This window comes from Haliaeetus albicilla, chromosome 7, assembly GCF_947461875.1.
Source record: "Haliaeetus albicilla chromosome 7, bHalAlb1.1, whole genome shotgun sequence".
Lineage (NCBI taxonomy): Eukaryota > Metazoa > Chordata > Aves > Accipitriformes > Accipitridae > Haliaeetus > Haliaeetus albicilla.
The window spans coordinates 14,468,468-14,488,662 of record NC_091489.1 but is presented as its reverse complement, the minus strand read 5'-3'; the positions used below and the strand labels follow the sequence as shown (position 1 = coordinate 14,488,662).

At 47.4% G+C, this 20,195-nt stretch overlaps 1 protein-coding gene across 1 annotated transcript; it reads left to right on the top strand.

Moving 5' to 3' along the window:
- Positions 1–9,581: 9,581 nt before the first annotated feature.
- ZBTB2 (zinc finger and BTB domain containing 2) lies at positions 9,582–19,227 on the top strand. Its single transcript, XM_069787015.1, has 3 exons — positions 9,582–10,013; positions 14,018–14,201; positions 16,153–19,227. Exons 2-3 carry the CDS (start codon positions 14,029–14,031, stop codon positions 17,513–17,515), a joined length of 1,536 nt encoding a protein of 511 aa, XP_069643116.1. The 5' UTR covers positions 9,582–10,013; positions 14,018–14,028; the 3' UTR covers positions 17,516–19,227.
- The last annotated feature ends 968 nt before the right edge of the window (positions 19,228–20,195 follow it).

Below are 20,195 nucleotides of genomic sequence, written 5' to 3'. Positions count from 1 at the left end.
TTCCCAACTGCTGTACTAGTGATGTTAGAGAAGTCTTAATCTATAGATGTGGTAGTGTAAAGCTGAGATACTAATGACACATTTGCAGGGGAAGTTTTCTAGTGAGTAGGCCTGGATGCATGCAGAGATTTAGCTTTTTCTTCTTAATAAGCAAGGACAGAAGGTTGGATCCTTTCTGTGCTGACTGTATGTATTTGGTGAAGGACTCCGCTGCCTTGTCGCCCTCACAGTTAAAAGGACGCTGAGTACTTAGCTACTTCATGCATTTCTGACTGATTATGAAATTTTCCTCAGCTCCTTCTTGGATAGCTGCAACACTGTCCCAAGCTTGGAAACAGCACTACTATGTGTTCTTCTCAAGTTACCTGGCATGATTTTAATATACCCGGCAGGTATATTTGATGTTATGTTCTACCCCATCACAAAAGGGTATTTACATACTTGTACAGGAATACATTTATTTAGAAGGTATTTATATGAAAGGGGAACTAGTTGAACTTTATCTGAGGTCACAGGAAGCTGTAGCAGAATGATGAATCAACGTAAGAGTCACAAAATTTCTCTATTACTAGACTGTCCACCTTATCATCTTACCTGATTCTTATCAGTACAAGTTGCAAGCAGTGAATTAGCATAGGGTGAGATGTCTTAATTATCCTCTAAGGTAAAAGTGTGGGTTGCTTTTTTTTTCTTAAATCTATTCCTACTCTACAGGTCTGTAGATGGCTATCTCCAGAATGTTATCACTTACCCTTATGAGAGGATGAGGGGATTTTTTTTTTCCCCAGCAACTTCTCTTTCTAAATGTGTTTTCAGGAACTACTATACAGCCACTATTTTATCACCTTTTTCAAAGTCAGGTCAGTCCAGTGTATTGCTTCAGGAACGTAACCCAAGAATTTTGTTAAAAGCTCCTGAAACATCATTAGCGAGCCATGATGACTTAAGTTCAGGCTAGAAGCACAACCACATTTGCAGTAGCTTACTGCTCTCTCTTCACCTGAAAACAGTATTTCCGAGTGCGATACTAGGCTCCTGTTGAATACATTACATGCATACATGATGGGGGAATAAAGTCAGGCAGAGCTATGAAAAACATCTGACTACAAGCCATCCTTTTGCCATAAATTATGTTACCAGTGCCATGGGAGTCTCTTAAGCAGCAGCAGCTGCTCTTAAAGAGTAGGCTTGTTCCTCAGAATCAGAATAGGTCATACCTGGAGACCCTGGTTCTGGAACAGCTCGGCTACCAGTTCTCCGGGCTGCTGAGAGGGTCTGAACCATCAGCCCCACTCAGGAAAGTTAATTGGTCAGCAGAACAGCTTGGTGACAGTCTTGGAGCACACTGGAACAGCTCCTCAGCACTGATCTCCCACCTTACACAGGGTTATGGAAATAGTCCATCAGATTCTTCACGCAGCAGAAAAACTTGCCACACACCACTTAAGTCCAGTAACAGAGAATTAGGTTACATTTTAATTGCAATTTTTGTAGCAAACATTTTGCACCCCTTTAGACAAATAGGTGCTTTTTTTCCCTATTTGAGTGTAGTATGCTCAAGAACGTAAGTTCCCATTCATCTCATGCTTAGTGTTTCAGTATTTCAGCTAAATTGCTAAAATGTAAATTTGCAGGCCAACTGCATCTATCAGGAAAAGTGGTTTTAACAAAGTCATTTGAGGACTCCTAGATGCTCTTTAAAAGCATAAAGTGCCTAGGCTCAATTATCTCAAGTGTTCTGTCTTGGGACTGTATTTAAGAGTTACTAAGTCAAACACCTCAAAACAAGAGAAGCACGGTTACTTTTGAAACCTTCAATCAGTTTATATCAGCACATAAAATTGTAGCCATAAAAATCACACTCTCTTCTTCCCGCCAAGCCCCCAACCCCATTTACTGTGCTGGCTTAACCCCAGCCAGCAACTAAGCCCCACACAGCCGCCCGTTCACTTCCCCCCACCCAGTGGGATGGGGGAGAGAATCGGAACAAAAAAAAAGTAAAAACTCAGGAGTTGAGATAAGAACAGTTTAATAGAACAGAAAGGAAGAAACTAATAATAAAATAATAAAATGACAGTAACAATAATAAAAGAATTGGAATATACAAAACAAGTGATGCACAATGCAATTGCTCACCACTTGCTGACCGATGCCCGGTTAATTCCCAAGCAGTGATCCACCCAGGCCAACTCCCCCCAGTTTATATACTAGACATGACATCCCATGGTATGGAATACCCCTTTGGCCAGTTTGTGTCAGCTGCCCTGGCTGTGTCCTCTCCCAACTTCTTGTGCCCCTCCAGCTTTCTCGCTGGCTGGGCATGGGAAGCTGAAAAATCCTTGACTTAGTCTAAACATGACTTAGCAACAACTGAAAACATCAGTGTGTTATCAGCATTCTTCTCATACTGAATCCAAAACACAGCACTATACCAGCTACTAGAAAGAGAATTAACTCCATCCCAGCCAAAACCAGGACAGATGGCTATTCACAGTTTTGCAGCTTCAGTTAAGCCTTAACTGTACATTAAAACTTCGTATCCATCTTTTTCACAATATACGCATTGGCAGCTGCATCAAAGTAGGAGGGGTTTTTGTTTTAGCAACTAACCATACAATCTCTTACTAAGTGAGTATATTCTTGCTGTATACACACAGAGGACCGAGACCAAGCTGCAAAGTTGAGTGCACCAAGAACCCAACATGCACTTTCACAGCACAATATACACAGAAAGCAGAGCCCTCCTGCAACCAGACAGTACTTGGGAAACTCTCCCCACCTGCAGTCGTTTCTGCTTCAAGCTGGAGATCTCTGAGGACCCTGTGCAAGTGTACGCCTGGCCTGCCCAGGAGGAAGTTTTATGGCAGAGGCAAGATGAGACCAGTTCCAGAAGTAACACACAACTTCCTTAGCCGTGAGAACACACCTCTCTTTCATCTGCCTCACCCACCGCACACCTTCACAGCATAACTGAAAAGAACCGTCTTCACCACACAGTTCGAGTCTTCACAAAAATGGGCCTATTCTAACCAGTAAGGGTCACCGGGGAGGGATGGGGGAGCATGGTGAAAGATGCAATAGCAATAAATACTGAATATACAAGGAAAACCAGAGAGGAATCCTGGTATATCCAGAACTCTAAAATTTTAACCTTTTTAAAAAACATCAAGACTGACAGGCAAAATTCTGTTTATATGGAACCTTGTTAGACCATCCTTTATAAGGATTCCAACTGTGCAGGCTGGTTCTATCTGTGCTTTCTTCCATCAGATGAGGTAAAGGACAACTTACAGATTATTTTCTTTGGCGGATCTGCTAGAAAGTTGTCATAAGACTATTTGTAAAACAGCAAAGAATGCGGAGAGAGTTGGGACTCCTGACTTCCAGTCCCACTTTTGTGGGGTAATAGCTCTACTGACTACAGCATCAGTCCCTGTTCTCAATTGTGCTGTTCAGCACATCAGCCCCACTGGCTGGATGAGTAGCTGCACATATGCGACACCTCCCTAGAGCTCTCAGCAAAAATAATGTATATTCAGTCCAGCCAGCACATAGGAGCTTCGATGGGAAGGACAGCATTCTTGCCAACTTCAAGCACCCACCTGAAACAAAAATACAGAAACACTAATACAGGTAAGAAAGAGCCTCTCCTTCCCTGTCCTACCTTCATCCTGGGCACTGAACGAACTTCAGCTCAAACTTTAGTAAGGGGGGAAAAAAGCCAGATACTTTGTGCCCACCTAAATAAGTTAGTTTACTGACAGGTGAGCAACAAAGTTGCCTTGTAAAGGAATGTACCAGACATTAGGACAAGGCACAGATGGATGTCCTTGGTACTACTGATAATGGTTGTGGTGAACCTTTTCCAAGTTACGGACCCTTCTTGCATAGAGCAATTTAGAAATGGCAAAAGGCACTGGTGTATTGAGCTTGTCAGCTTACTTTTCTCAGTCACTTTCCCCAGACCATCAAGATACAGTTAAAGGAAAGTCTGCAGGCTGGAAACTACTGATCTGTCACGCACTACCTTCCTTCACTGGACAGCATTTAACATCTGCCAGGAGTCTTATTATCCTTGTCTACAGACTGGTTCATGATACTAGCGTGACAACTGCCAAAAAGAAACTCAGAATCTGAGGTAGCCAGATACAGTAAGAGATATGCACGGGGTTTAAAAGCCAAAACCACTGCCCAAAACATTCATTGTCCTGGGGTGGGGGGGGGGGGGGGAAAGGAAGCTTAACTGTCTGTCTTAACTATCTAGGAGGGGCAAAAAGTGTCCTGAAATGTAGCATAGCTCCAGATGAGAAAAGGATTTTTAAGAGACTGTAATTCTTTACAATCAGCAGGAAAGCAAAGATCTTTGTCAGCCTTAGAAAATTATTTTGCCGTAGCTATACACTGTATAAGGTAGCCTGTTTCTCTCAATCCCCCAAGTGCCTGCCAGTGACGTACTTCCTGACATCACCTGTATACTCTCTACTACGCATAAAACCCAGGCGGCTGAATCTGAGAAAACTAAGCAATTCCAACAGTTTGGGGTCCTCTCAAGTTTTTGACAGAGTAAGAGTTGGACAGACCTAATCACATTGGAGAAACAGAACAAAAAATCCCCTCTCCTCACACACGTAGCATGACAACCACCCCCATTTCTGATTCTTTTAACAAACTTTATGAAACAAACTTAGAACAAGGACAAGCATTTTTTTCCCCTCACTCTATTTTCAGCTGTTGAAGGCATCGCAACTACAGCTACTATCATCGTTTCCCTCTGTTAGTGTTCAGATTGCCCCTTTACATCCATCTTCAAGCTCCAGCCACACAAGAAATACATTTTCCAAACTGATGAAATATGGCTACTAAACGATGGTAGCCACTATTTACTATTGGCCCCTCCCCCCAAATACTTTTAAACACTTCCCCAAGCTTGAGTCAATGCTGATGAACTCTCTATTTATTCAAACTGTTTATTAAGTAGCTCATGAGCTTAAAGTCACCATTTGGATGATATTACATAGCAAGGTGAACATAGTATCAACGCTATTTCACTTAGAGCCTCTTTCCCCACAGAATACCTCACCTGCACATGCACTCACTACAGTTGCAGTTTGAATCCTTTTTTCTAAGGAAAACAAACCATGCAATTACTGTAACTTCATAGTCATGCTCCACTAAAAAGGTCACTCCAGCCAAGAATGCAAAGTCAAGTTTGAACTTTTCCAGTTAAAAGCAGGCAGAGCCCATTTAACAGGTCAATCTGGGACTAAGGCAAAGCCAGAAAGTAGAGGGCTAACCTGCGCTGCAGAAGCTGTATCAGTTCGGTTACACTAACAATTCCTGACAGAGATGAGACTCCCAACAAGAAAAATTCTATACAGACAGTTAAACCATTTCCTTAGATGACATATTGAACTAACAAAAGGATTCCCCCCCACCCCGGTCTAAATTGCAGCTACTCACTAGCTGTTGATAAAGCTTTGTTCGCTGGGTATAGAAACAACTCCTAATTAACATATCGATACCAGAATAACAGCTTAGCCTACAGATTGGCAAAGTCTATTTCTTCATTTTGTCACCTTATCAGCCTACGCAAAAAGTGGCTTACACACCATAGTTCTCCCTCACCTCTAAGACAACGAGACTGACCTACTCGCCACAAAAACATGAAAGCTCAGACCTCCTTGGGGGCTGACCCCTCACCTGTCATGAGTGCACCCCAACAGCCTCCCCACGGCAAGGAAGCCAAGGCGAGGAAAAGCAGAGCCGTTCCACAACTGCTGCTGTACCCTTACGTCCGGGTTTTTCCCTGGGGATCGCTTTTACTTCATGCTTCCGATGCGAGCAAGATTTGGAGCGAGTGTGTGAAAAAGTCTAACAGGGAGGGAGAACATAGGCCCAGATGAAAAGGTTGGAGACTATCAGAGGTACAACATTTACTCATCTAGCAAGAAGCTACTGCAGCTGTCGCGCTTCCCACCAAGCCTTCTCACCAACATAAATCAGAAGTGGAAGTGTTGGAAATGGCAGCTGTGCTAATAAAACAGATTTACAGCATTGATATAAACTCATGTTTTACTATAGCTGTACCAAGGTGGAAGCGGTGCCCCACACCTCCAGGGAAGGGTTCCCGCCCATTGCCTAGGACATGCAGCTCCCAGATCCCCAGAGCTTCGGCAGAGCCAGCGACGGTCCTGGGGGAGTGGGTCAGCAGTGCTGCAGACAGCAGTGAGCAAAGAGCTCTTCAGAACAGGGACTCTGCTCTCTTTGTTTTTCAAAAACGCTGAGAAATTTGAAAACTCACCAAAAACCTTAGCAGTTTGACCCTGATTAATGTCGCTAGAGCTGTTAAGGTTTTGACCATAATGACAAAAAATCTGCTATTCCACTCCAGATTTCAACTGAACGCTACCAAAAAGACACACTTATAGGACTTGGGTCTGGATCAAGTTCCTCCCACTGCTCAAGTGAATTTTCACTCAGATTAGCAGACACTTTCGTCATCCTATTAACACTTAAATCATCAGCAGTATGCTCATTTACAATGCAAAATATGATCTTACCAGACAAAATTCTGCCTTTAATCTGGGTATGCGCAGACCAAAGCAAAACCAAAAACCTAGGGACTGATCCTATCATCAACAGCAACACAGCTAAGAATGCTCTCAGGTGAGTAGCAGTATCTGAATCAGTCTGAACAGTCCTTTTAAAACGTCATAAAACTAGGAAAGCAATCCTAAACAAGTACCTTAAGAAACTCGGGGTTGGGGGGTGGGGGGGGAAATCAGCATAGAGAAACTAAAAGCACAATAATACCACTTAATGAGCCAAGGATAAATTCTAGGAACAATTTCAGCTGCATAGATTGTAACTGTTAAAAAAAACAAAACTCAAAAGATGAGATGGAAGTAAAATTTTAGATTCACATCTTAAGTCAGGTGTCCAAGATGCAACAGATGAACCGCTATCACTCCCTGCAACACAGACAACGTGTCTCAAGTGTAAGTCAGCACCAAAGGTGTGAAGTTCAGCAGCATTAAACTCAACATAGAAATCTTTCTACAGATTCCAACGGGCATTGAATCAGATGGGAACCTTTTAAATTAAGAATTGCATTATGGCTGGATTGAAGTACTGCGGTCCAAACACAGGTGCTTTAAAGTTGGATTATGAGCTATTAATAAAAAAAAAAGGTAACTAAGTTAATTTTTCTCCAGTTTCAGAGATAGCACAGAGGAGAATCGCACACGAATGCCAACACAGAAGTACTCAAGTGCAAGAGAGGGTAGAAAAAACAGGCCACAAAGCCTGCCAGATACCTGCCAGAAACACGCTGGTTTTCCTAAGTAGCCCACTCAATTTAATTAAAAATTATATCACTTTTACCATCTTCCATGAGAATGAGACAAATCACTACTAAGCAACTTGAGTTCAAATGGCCATCTACTCTCTTTACTTTGTATTTAGTTTGCAGAGCTGAAATGCAAGGGAAACGTACAGGGAAAAAATTTGCCAAGTAGACTGGTTAAACACACTCTATGAACTTCTGCCATGCACTCACATAGCAGAACTCAGAGAGCTGTTAAAAACACGTCCCTTGTAGTTCAGCACATCACAGGTACTCGAGGCGGGTCCTAAAGACGCAGTTCTGTTCAGCTGCTTTTTTCAAAAGTCTGTTTGCTGCTCTTGCAGTATATCAGCTTTCAGCTCTGCTAAAATTAAAAATAAGTTGTTGGGTTTGGGGGTTGGTGGTTTGGGGTTTTTTTTTTTAGGACTTAAGTAGTTAGTTTTCAAGTGCAGCTTAACTTGTATAAATAAATGAATATTCATGAGCTATATCATGCTCAGACAAACTCAAGCTGTGTCTATCAAGACTTCCGTTAACTTCAGTGGGAGACAGCAGAGTCAGACTCACATAAAACTGGTCTAGTTTAGATCCTGTAAAAATAACAATAGCCTGGGATGACTGCAATCATCTGTCCACCTACAAACCAGACCAGATACCATACTCCTCCTCCCCCTCACACCCCCATCAGCACACCTGCTGTCAAGACACTAAATAAAAGGGGTTTGGGCCTTTTTTCCACAGCACATCTTACTTAATCACTGTGGAAACATCATCCCAGCTACAGCTAGCCCCCCAAAAGCTTGCTTAGGTAAGTACCTTAAAAAAGGTAATAATAATATGGGCCTAACTCAAATCATGGGCATTGTAGTGTATGCTGTTCCTAACAAACAACAGAAAGTGTATTTAACGACAGCAGGAGCAGGCCCCCGGGGCAGGGGGTGCAAAGGAACCCTCTTTAACTGTTGCTGGCCAAATATCTTCCCACAAGGTTTTCAACACCACCAGTTTCTCTCTGAAAACGGTTTTGTCCATGCCACCGCTCCCCTTAGCGGGTGTCACCGTACAACAAGGTGCAGATCCGGGCCGTGCCCGGACCCATGCTCTGACGCAGGGAAACCACGCTCAAGCCCAACGCAGGGCTCGCTCACCCTTCCATTTCTTCGGGGACTTCCCGGCCTCTTGCAGAAGACAGCCTCCCTGCTCCACACTAACGACTCCGAGCTGATAACTTTTAGGAGACCGACAACTTTTACACGTACCGCAGTGTCCCTTGGCGCATTTATTTACGCGCCCAAGAATTCTATAGCACGCCTTAGATTTGGGTAAAACGAGGCCTGGCTACAGGCGCCTTCCCTCCGCACTCCACCGCAACCGAATCTGCCGCGCAAAGCTGCAGATGCGATTTTCAGGGAAGACCGCCGTGCGCGAGTTCAAAATACCCACTTTGAACAACTCGCCCGCCTGAACGGACCGAACGCAAACCCAGCCCTCCCACTGCCGCGCTCCGAAGCCGCTCTTTTTGACGAGGCACCTTGTCACCTCCCACCTGCCGGTTCAGCCGACGCGCCCAGGTCAGCCTCACCCCCGCCGGCCCCCCGAGGCCCCGCCGCCTCCCCGTGCCTGCCGGGGCACCGGAGGCGGGCGGGCCATGCTGTAACCGACGCCTGGAGAGGGGGCGGGTGGGACGCGGACTCCCGCTCGCAAGCTTGGTGCTCGAGAGCCCCGGGACACCGCGTCCCACCCGCCCCGCTCCGCTCCCACAGCCGCCGGTTCGTCCCCGTCTCCCCCGCCGCCGGGTCCCCGCGGGTTGCGGGGCGGAGGGACGCACCTGCGCCCGCCACTTCTCCCCGGGAGAGCGGGGGGGGGGGGGGGGGGCGGGAGGACCCGAAGGCGCCCCGCGCCCGCCGCCCCCAGCCTCGCTCGGTCGCCCAGCGCCGCCCGGCAGGAGCCACCGGTGCCGGCGTCCAGCCCGGGCGCCCCCGGTCGGCACCGGGCGCGCTGCCGGGCGGGCAGCCTCTGCCGCCGCGGCGGGGCGGGCAGGGCGCCGGGAAGGCGGCGGCCAGCGCAGCGCAGGGCAGGGCAGCGCAGCCCCAGCCCCAGCCCCAGCCCCAGCCCCAGCTCCGTCCCCGCCAGGGAGCCGGCAGCGGCCCGGCCCGTTATTCCGCAGCCCGACAGGCGCGGGGAGAGGGGGGGGGGGCGGGGGGCTGCACCGCCCCCCCCCACCACCCCGGGAGTTTTAAAGGGGCAGCGCGCCCGCCACAGGACCCGCGCCCCGCTCCGCCGGGGAGCGAGGCTTTCGGCCGGGGGGCGCCCCGCAGGAGCGTAAGCGGCGGCGGCGAGGCCGGTCCCGGTCCCGGTGCCGCCGGTGCGGCCCGCGCTGCGCGCGGCGGGCGGGGGAGGGAGGGGCGGGCGGGGGCTGGGTGGCTCCTGCTGCTGCTGCTGCTGCCGCCGCCACAGCGCTCGCCGCCTCCCCTCCCCCCCGGCGGGGGCTCCTCGCTGCAGCCTCTGTGCTCCGCTCTCGGTCATGTGACCCTAACGTAACCGGACAGGAAAAGCCGCCGCCGCCGCCGCCGCCGCGCTGACTCCGTTGTTGCTGCTGCTGCTGCTGGGCGCGGAGACGGCGGCGGCCCGCGCGGCACCAGGCGCCTCGGCGGCCCGCGCCCCCCAGGTGAGCACCGGCCGCGCCGCGCGCCCGCGGGGGATCCCGGCGCCGCCCGCACGTGCGCCCGGCCCCGCCGCACCGGCCGCGGCCCGGGCCGAGGCGGCGGCGGCGGCGGGCGGGCGCGGCGGGGCCTGCTCGGCCCTACCTCCTCATTGTGTGCGAGGGGGCGCCCGGCCGCGGGGTCCGGCCGCGCCGCGGCGGGCCGAGGGGGGCGCGGAGGAGGAGGAGGGCCGCGCCTGGCGCCGCTGGGGCTGCCTGGCCTCCTGACAAACCCCCGCCGGGCCGGGCCGGGCCGGGCCGGGCGGCTCCATCCGGGACACAGCCCGGGGGGGGATGGGCCCGCGCCGAGGGGAGGGGAGGGCCGGGCCGGGCCGGGCCGCGCCGGGGGAGGGAGAGGGGGAGGGGGAGGGGGGCGGGGGGCGGCCGGTGTCGCCCGGCGCCGGGCTCGGCTCGGCCGGTTGGGGCCCGCGCGCCCGCCCTCCCGCCCGCGGCGGGGCGCCCCCCCCCCCCCCCCGGGCGGCATCCGGCGCAGGGAAGGGCGGGGGAGGAGGGCGCCGCGCGGAGCGGGAGGGGGCGGCCCCGCCTGTCTCTCCTCGGCAGGCTGGGCGGCCCTGGCGGCGGCGGCGGCGGCGGCGGTTCCCGTCTCGCGCGCCCTGGCGGCTCCGCTCGCGCTGCGTCTCGCGCCGTCTCCGTCCGTCCGTGCGCGCGTGGCGTGCGCGGGGGGGGGGGGGGGTGGGAGGGAGGGAGGAGGGGGGAGAGGTGGGTGGGGATGGGGGAGAGGGGCGGGGCGCAGCCAGTGAGAGCGGCGCGCGGCCACCCGGCCTTCCGCCCCGGCGGCCAATGGGAGGGCGCCGCCACCTGTGCCACAGAGGCCGAGCGTGACTCCGGGGACGAGGGGGGCGGGGGAGAGGGCGGGCGGCGGGCCACGCCTCCCGCCCCCCCCCCCCCCCCCCCCCTCCGCCCGCCGCCAGCGGCGCCCCGCCGCGCGCTACGGCGCCGGCAGGCGGCGGCGGCGCGAGCGCCCGAGCGGCGCGCGCCCCCCCCCCGGCCCTTCCCCCTCCTGCCGGCGCGCGCGCGGTCCCGCGGTGGCCGGGCGGGGCCGGTCCGTCTCGGGGGTGTCCCCGGAGGCGCGGGGACCGGCACGCCGTGCGGGGTTCGCGTGTGGAGCCGGGGGCCGGGCTGTCGCCCCTCTGCCGCCGGCGCGGAGGGAGGTTTGGTGTGCGCCGAGGTGCCCGGCGGCAGAGCGGGAAGCGCCGGGCTGTGCTTGGGGCGGGCCGGCAGCTGTTTCCTGTCAGGGCGGCCGGCTTCCCCCGCCCGAGCGGCCGCCGGGCTGCGCTCCCGCCTCCTGCCCCGTCGCGGGCGGCCTTGTCCTCCTCGGCCCGTTCCTCCTCTTCCGCGGCGCGGTACCGCCTCGGCCTCGGCCTGCGCCCACCGCTTTTCCCTTGGCGGTCTGCGAAATAAACGCACGCTTTCCGAAAGGACTCGGCCCCGCGTGGTTTTTCACCCGCCGTTGAGCAAATTAGGTAATGTCAAAAGTTGCGGTAAAGGTGAGCCAGGCCAGTCCTGTCAACCCTACAACGGAAGGACTGTCCCCTGTAGGGCGTCAGGGCACGGGGCGTATTGTACGCAGTTGTTCAGTCGGTCAGCACTGAAATACGGCCCTGCTGGTGTTAATCGTCATCTTATTGAGCTAAGGGTAAAGCTCCTGAACGCACCCATGCCTGTAACGTGCCCCTCTCTATGTAAAGAGGGACACAGTGCTTTCCTCACTCTTTTCCTCTGCCGTTATAATTTCTTCGGAGTGTAATTCTTCTAGGGCTTTCAGTTCAAAGCATTTAAATATCTTTCAGATATACACAAAAACGTAGCGTCGTGCACGTGCACGAACGCTGTATCATTTTGTGAAAAGATTAATTCCGGTCTCTGATGAAGGGTAACAGCTTCAACTGGCACAGTGACTGCTGCTTGGATAAGGGTGAAACTATAAGCTAACCAAACTTAGGGTGACAATAACTGGAAAGAATGCCTTTCTGGTTTGGGGTTCCCTCACATCGATGGTTTGCTCTGCCTGACCAGTTTTGCTGTCCAAGTACAAACCAGACCCTGCACTGATGAATTAAAAAATGTAGCACACAGAATAATCTAAATTAAAGCTACCAAAAAAAAAAAAAAAAGAAATCTAGCGTGTTTTCCATAACATCACAGAGTCTACCTGCATGGAGCACCTTGCAGGATTAAATAGCCATCAACGTGATTTTTGATACTGCTGACAGCAAGTATTCCCTCTTTTGGAGAGAGGGAGAGGATTTTAGCACGTTGTTTGTACAAACGTAATTATCCAAACAGTAACTTATGGAGGAGAGGATGGACCTGAAGAGAGTTGAAACCTGATTTTTTTTCTCTTATTAACTGTAAGAAAATAATCAACTGTATCTTAAGTTGTGTTTCTTTCTTTGCCCTTACACCCCTGACTCAAACGAGTTCTGATCTCATGTGAATGCAAAGGAATGCATTTGGTCAGCCTGGTTATTGGTTTAAATACGAGGGCATTCTGCACTGTCCAGCAAGTAGAAATATTTGTTTCTCCAATGACTAAACATATTGGCATTATGTGGAATACACTTTTATTCTCTTTCCCCAAAAGCCACGCTCTTACTGTATAGAAGAAACAAGCCATTTGTACCTTACAGAAAATTTCGATAACTGCCTGTTGAATTTTCAGAGGGAAAAAAAACAAGGCTTTTTATAAATGTACTGCTTTTGATCCACTTCTCCTGGTTTCACCTTCTCTTTCTTTTCTGTTCATAGAGCATCTGCACTGTTCTGGGCATAACGTGCCCAGGAATTTTGTTGACTTTTCTTGCTGTTTTACATGGCTACATAGAGACCTACGTTACTTCATACTTTCACTTTTTCTGCTCAAAGCTTTATTTGTTTTGGTTAAGTCTGTACCCACTTGTTGATCTTACTAGCCCCATATTCATCCATCCAACCATACGCAACTGTCCTAATGTGTTTCCCTCGCTGTTTTTTTCCCAGCGTTATCAATTCTTGCTTCTGAGGCTGCCCTTGAATCATGCGAGGGGGTGGGGGGGTGGCTTTTGGAAGCCCTGATTTAGGGGGGCTCAGGTTGGTGCCACATTTCACTGTTATTTGTCCTACGTTGTGCCGACGGCCAGTGATGGACAGAACTGCACCTCTTGCCCCTCGGGTTTCTTGATTTGCTAGGCAAGCACGAGGCACTCCGGCATGCAGGCTTCTCACAAAATGCTGTTGTAGCTGATCTTGATAAATAATAGTTGTTGGGTGAAAGGATTGGCCCCTCCTGTCCTGGTAGTCCAGAGGGCTTGCCAATGCCTAGAATGAATTCATTGTTTCAGCCTGGGGAGACTCAGGTATGTATCTGGTATTTCCCAGGAGAGGGTGTAACCATCAGAAATGCTTAATTATTTAATGTTGGGTTTGGATTCAGCTGGATGGACACATAACTTTTAGGTAAAAGATACACAGAGGCACTGAAAATTCAAGTTCAAAGTATCTAACTTATCTTCTGTTGGGTTCTGCTCTTGTCTCTCTCACCCACTTAGGTGAGGGTGACTGGTATCAGAAGGGAGATTTATCTTTCCTGTTTGAACAGACGAGTGGCAGCCAAAATACTTTGTTATTCCCGTTACAAATAGGTGTTTTTACTACTTATTAATACTTCTTCCTCTCCTTTAGCTATTTATCTTTCTGTATCCACGTGTGTCCCCCCCATGCCTTTTCAAGACTCTTTAGTCCTGGCTCTCCTTTGCTCTTTAAGCCTTGGCAAATCACTTGCACCTTTGTGAATCGCATTGCCCATCGTGAAACAGAGATCCTTGCCTACGTGTAGGATATCAGCTTGGGATTAAGAGGTGTTACTAAAGCATGACATACGGATATTAGAGGAAAGTATCTCTTAACAGGCAGCTACTGTTGCATCTGTGCATCTACTGTTAAGTTTTACATGGAAGTAATTTGCTTTTCAGAGTGTAAAAAAATGGATTTGGCCAACCATGGACTTATTCTGCTGCAGCAACTAAATGCTCAGAGAGAGTTCGGTTTCCTGTGTGACTGCACAGTTGCCATTGGTGATGTCTACTTCAAGGCACACAAATCGGTCCTTGCTTCTTTCTCCAACTACTTCAAGATGTTGTTTGTTCATCAAACCAGGTAACTATAAGAAGGTTCACTGTTTAAATGTTGTTCAGTTAGCTGAGCTAAGGAGGTCCAGCAACACTTTGAAACCTGAAAATGTTCTTTTTGTTTCTTGCTATGACCTAAGGAATATGGGAATCCAGTCTTACCTGCAAACTAGAATCTTACTTTAAAACACGTTAAACTGTGATTCATTAACACTAATGTTATAATTTAGCACAAGTTCTTTATCCTTAAAAAAGCATAGAATTCCTAGAATTGAATACTTAAAAGGATCCCATCTTCACTCTTGTACTTTCCTTCCCCCACTCACTATCCTCTACTCTGTCTTGGCACTATTCTTGACATTTCTGTAACTTATATACAACCCAGTAAGTATTTGCTAGGAGATTTTGAGAAATGGACTTACAGAAGAGGTTAATATGTTTCTTTTTTTTTTTTTTTTTTAGTTTACCAAAGTATAAGGGGGTTTGTGTTTCTTTTTTTTTTTTTTTGGCGGGCAGCGTTACATGGAGGGCATTGAAAAGATAAAAAAGTGTAAAACTTTTAAAGTTTTTTTTGTCTTTTCTTTTTCCCAGTTATTTGAACTATCTCCAAAGTTTATATTGAGTGAGTGAAATTCTTAAGAGTTCTTAGCCAAAAGTAAACATCAGGGACAGAAGTGCATTTGCCCTTCTGAGACAGGACTGCAGGCAGATGTATTGGTCTTGATGCTCCATCAAGAGTGCACAGTCATCTCTGAAAGACACCATTGCAAAGTTTACTTTTGAGTAATATATCTGACTTCAGAAGCAGTCAGAGAGAGAGCTCAAGAAGGGTGCACCTTAAGAAATGGAAGAATTGGCTATAATTTCCTCCTCAGCTTGGTAGCCTACTGTGGTTAAAGCATTCAGAACACAGCGTGCAGTCATGTCCATTTCTGGATTTCTGTCTCTTATTTAATGTTTGTTTAATACAAGAGCTACAAATAACTCTGAAAAACGATTAGAATCCTAGGTCCTTTCCTGGTAGCTAACTGGCCTAACCAAGATGTTCCTGATTTTCTTTCTTCTTCTGTGAACCTTGCCTCTCTTTCTGCACAGAGATCCTGCTTCAACCGGAGGAGTGGTGGGTGTTTCAGTCCAGAGTATCCTAACGGTTGATGCATAGGGCACGCTCTCAGCTAGAGGATGGTGTTGGTTTCAGTCCTGTTAGGCTGAAGAGGGCATCACAGCCAAAGTGTCTCCCCTCGTTGAGCACTCTAACCAAGGGACTGGCCTTAGGCTGACCAGGCGTACCCTGGTGCTACCGTTTCTTCCTCCCTATTCAAGGAAAGAAGCTACTGTTCTGCTTTGTAAGGAGCCTGGCCTCCACTGGTTAGATGTGCTTAGGCTACACCTGTTGCATCAGATCCTCAGGGGATTCACACCCTGTCCTGCATGGTTTCTGGATGGTAATGCAGTTGAGACAAGGTGATACCACACATTTGCAGAACTGTAGCTGTAGACAGTGGTAAGACACGGAAGCCAAACAGGCAAGTGCCAGATGAGTTTTAGGTGTTTTCAGGGCTAAGTACTCAGAAAAGTTTAATGGATTGTGAATTTAGAGTCCGGTGCTAGCAGGTTTAAATTCAGCTACAGATGGGTTTGAATCCAACCAAAAAAGGGGGGAAAATGTCTTTGCGATTTACAAAATACATTAACATGTGACAACAAATCTGTAATGTAACAGCAATTTAGAAAGGTGTAGATTGCAATGGGACAGCTTTGTCTTTCAAGCCAGTTACCTCCCTGAGGAAAAAAATGTCATCTTTCAAGTGGCCAATAAGATTAGCTCTTTCACATTAAAGCGTTTCTCTATATTCATTGCAGATTCTGTCTTTTGATTTTAAGTAGATGCCTCTGATTTTTATCAATGCTTGAATAACCTAGATCTGGTAAAAAAGATTTTCTTTATCTCTTATTGATCATTTTGTTTCACCTTTCAGTGAATGTGTCCGTTTGAAAGCAACTGACATACAGCCAGACATCTTCAGTTATCTCTTGCATTTGATGTACACTGGGAAGATGGCACCGCAGCTCATTGACCCAGTTCGACTAGAACAGGGAATAAAGTTTCTGCATGCATATCCACTAATTCAAGAGGCCAGCCTTGCAAGTCAGGGAACTTTTTCTCACCCGGATCAAGTTTTTCCATTAGCATCTTCATTATATGGCATTCAGATCGCAGATCACCAGATAAGACATCCCACTAAGGTTACATCAGCGACTGACAAACTCGGGCGAGAACCAAGGCCACAGACATCACGGATGAACCAAGAGCAGGTTTCTGAAGGCCCACAGCTCTCACAGTTAGCTACAACTCTGCCACAAGTGACCCGGACAAATATGTCCACTTCTGACCCATTGCCATCTTCTTTATCTCCAGAATTGGTATCTGCTGCTGGTAATAATTCACCTGCAGGAGAAGAGGCCAACATGGAAGCATCTTCTTCAGATGAACAGCCTGCCTCACTCACAATAGCACATGTCAAGCCAAGCATTATGAAAAGGAATGGAAGTTTCCCAAAATACTATGCCTGCCACCTCTGCGGTCGCCGGTTCAATTTGCGAAGTAGTTTGCGTGAGCACCTGCAGATCCACACGGGAGTTCCCTTCACGTCTAGCCAGCAGGGAGAAAGTAATATTTCTTTGTCTCTCTGTAACAACACAGCTGATAAAGATGCCGTGGAAGTGCCTGAAGCAGGGATGATTAGTGACAGCGAGCTGCAGCAGATCTCAGACTCCCCTATAATTGATGGGCAGCAGCAGTCAGAGACACCACCCCCTTCTGATATTGCAGACATAGACAACTTGGAGCAGGCAGACCAAGAGAGGGAAGTAAAAAGACGGAAATACGAATGTTCCATCTGTGGTCGCAAATTTATTCAGAAAAGCCACTGGAGGGAGCACATGTACATACACACTGGCAAGCCCTTCAAGTGCAGCACTTGTGACAAAAGCTTTTGTAGGGCTAACCAGGCTGCCAGACACGTGTGCCTAAACCAGAGCATGGACACGTACACGATGGTGGACAAACAGACTCTGGAACTCTGTACTTTTGAGGAAGGCAGTCAAATGGACAACATGCTAGTACAGACCAACAAGCCCTACAAATGTAACTTGTGTGACAAAACGTTTTCAACTCCCAATGAAGTAGTCAAACATTCGTGCCAAAATCAAAACTCTGTCTTTACACTAGAAGAAGATCGCTCCATTCTGCTAGGTGGTGGGGACACAGAAGCCACAGAGACTGATAATGCAGTGTTAGCCTCCATCAAAAAGGAGCAGGAAGCAGTGTTGTTAGACTGAATGTGAAACCTATATCAATTTTTTAAAATTTCTTTACTCATTTTTTATTAAATCAATTTTTTCCTCCCCCCACCTCTTACCTCACTTACCCCTGCCATCTTTTCCACCAGCCTCCTTCCCACTCTTTGTCTTCAGCAACCAGAACTGTACTGGCGCGTTAGGAAATTGGACTTTGCCTCTCCCACCAAAACAAACAAAAAGCTCTTGCATCAAACCACAACATAATTGATTTTAATACAAAGGAACGTGTGAAAAAATAATCCAGCTAACTATGTTGATAGTATTAGTTAATCCAAATTTAATAGATTTTAAACAAAATTTAGATTGCTTAAAAGTGTATTTAGATACAATGATGAGTGTAATGAGAAACAGAGTATCAGTTTGGTAAGCAAAGAAAATATATATATATATATATATATGTATATTACTTTCCCTGGTAAAAGGCATTTCGGGAAGATCTGGCAAATTAAACACCATGCTTTTTAGAAGTCCACATGCAAGTTGATTAAGGTTATAACTTAAAACCCTCAGAACTTTTTGCAACAAATGCAAAAATCTCTGTTCATTGAGTTAAAAAGAGCTAAGGGTGTTGGGTTTCTTTTAGCCTTATGTTTTCTTTCAAGTATGCCTTTGGGTATCTGTTTCAGATGCATCTAGTCAAGCAAAGTAGTTACTTAGTCAAATTTTGACTTAAGTAGCTGTAATAATAATGTGATGGCAATCTTTATATATATATAAAATACTGTATATGTATAAAGATTTATATATATATATATATATATATAGAAAGTGTCTGTGTGTATATTTGGTACAGGTAAATAAATGCACACATCCTTTTTAAGTAACTGGCCGTCTACTCTCAGATTCAGCCCAGAAAGTCTTTTAGTTGTTTGTTTGACAAAACTAGTCATTGCACAGGTTATTTTTAATCAAACTTAAAACGTCCTGAGCTGTGTGCATTTTTATTGGCCTGTTGAAGAGAAGCTAATAGGTAAGTGTTGGCACCCAAGCTACAAAGGAAACTAGAGAAGTGACATACTGGTGAGCACTGTACCATCATTAGTGCAGCACATGCATGTGGTGTTAGCTATAGGTTTGAGTCATTCTGGATGAAAGGAGAGCGAAAAGCTTTATTGCCTTACTCAAGCAAGGAATGTCCATGATTTCATTTGGTCTAATGGCATGAGTTAAGAGGAAGCAAAAGTGGTGCAGAGACGTTCTAGCAACAGGGGATCATGGTTGTTTTGAAGTGAATCTGTAGTGCTGGCTGGCAAATTCTGCTCTGTGAGAGTCCCATTATTTTCAAAGCCAAGACAAAGTCTGGAAAAATTGAAAGGGTGAATTCTGTAGTTTTAGTTACTGCTGATGGTAGCACTGCATCTTTGTGTTAAAAATCAAGTTGTTGATTCTTATTTTATATAGATGCCCAGATTTTTTGCTGGTAGCCTAAAAACCTAAACTGACAGCAGCAATGAAGCCCACCGAGCAATAACTGGGCCAACAGAAGGCATAAGCGGACAGAATAATTGCCCCATCGTAAATGGAGACAGTGTGTGTTTTGGGGGGAGGGGTGGGAGAGGGCAAGTCACAAACCACAGCTCTTCTCTGTGTATACGTTTAAACTGAATATCATCTTTTTGTGTATAGTTAAGTTCTCAGATTTGTAAGTTTTTATACATCATTTCATTGAATAAAAACTGAATTAAATGGGATATGATTTATTGAGTTGAAGGTGAAAGGTTGTTGGTTTTTGATCTTCCTGAAAGAGCTCTTCCTGAATTGGTTTAAAAGCCAAGCGATGTGTTGTCTATAGGACTAAAACCTCCGTCACACAGATGAACAAATAGCTCACTAAAGCTTAAAACAGTGGATTTAGCACAAAAAGTCACTGCATATTCATTTTTTCCAGTTTATTATAACGTGACAATTATTGTAAAGTTTATTGTAAGTGGTGTTGAGTTTATTATCTCTCTTGTATTAGAGTAATAGATTTAAAATCAATTGATTTTACTTCAAAGTATACAAGCGTTTTGAGGTAAAAAAGATGACATCGTACAGAATTATTTTAGTGTTGCCCATTTTAAAACTTTACTTTAGAGTCTTCATCTACCAATATAATTTCTTTAAGTGTGTTTTTTATTTCATCTCACTTAGTCTGAAATGCTCTCAGAGTAGGAAAACAGAAGAATAAATCTTTCCTAATTCAGGGTAAGGTCGGCTTTTGAGGTAGCTGTGGTTTAGGGGATAGTCACAAGTTCATTTCCAAAATGACTACAGCTGCTAAAGGTGCTGCCGCCTCGGCTATTAGTTACTGCTTAGTCAGATGCTCTTTTTTTACAGCGCTCCAGCTCTGCTCCAGTGCAGAGTACAACAGTTTAGCTCAACTCCCCAGGTGGCTGGTTGTATCAGAAGGGTACACACGGATGCACCATTTTTTGAGACATTCAGCAGCCCTGGGTCCTTACCTTATTCCTGCTCTCACCTCTCCTTCTCCCCTGTTTGGAGAACATGGTGTTTGCTCAGTTACAGGTTGAATGGGCTCAACTGAACTGATCCCACTGAAAAACAACCAGTCTTAAAAAATGCTATTTTTCTGTCAAATCTGTTCCCTATTTCAGCTCTGCAGAGCATTTCAGACGAGTCACGGATTATGCAAGGGCAAAGGAAGGAGGCTTACTGA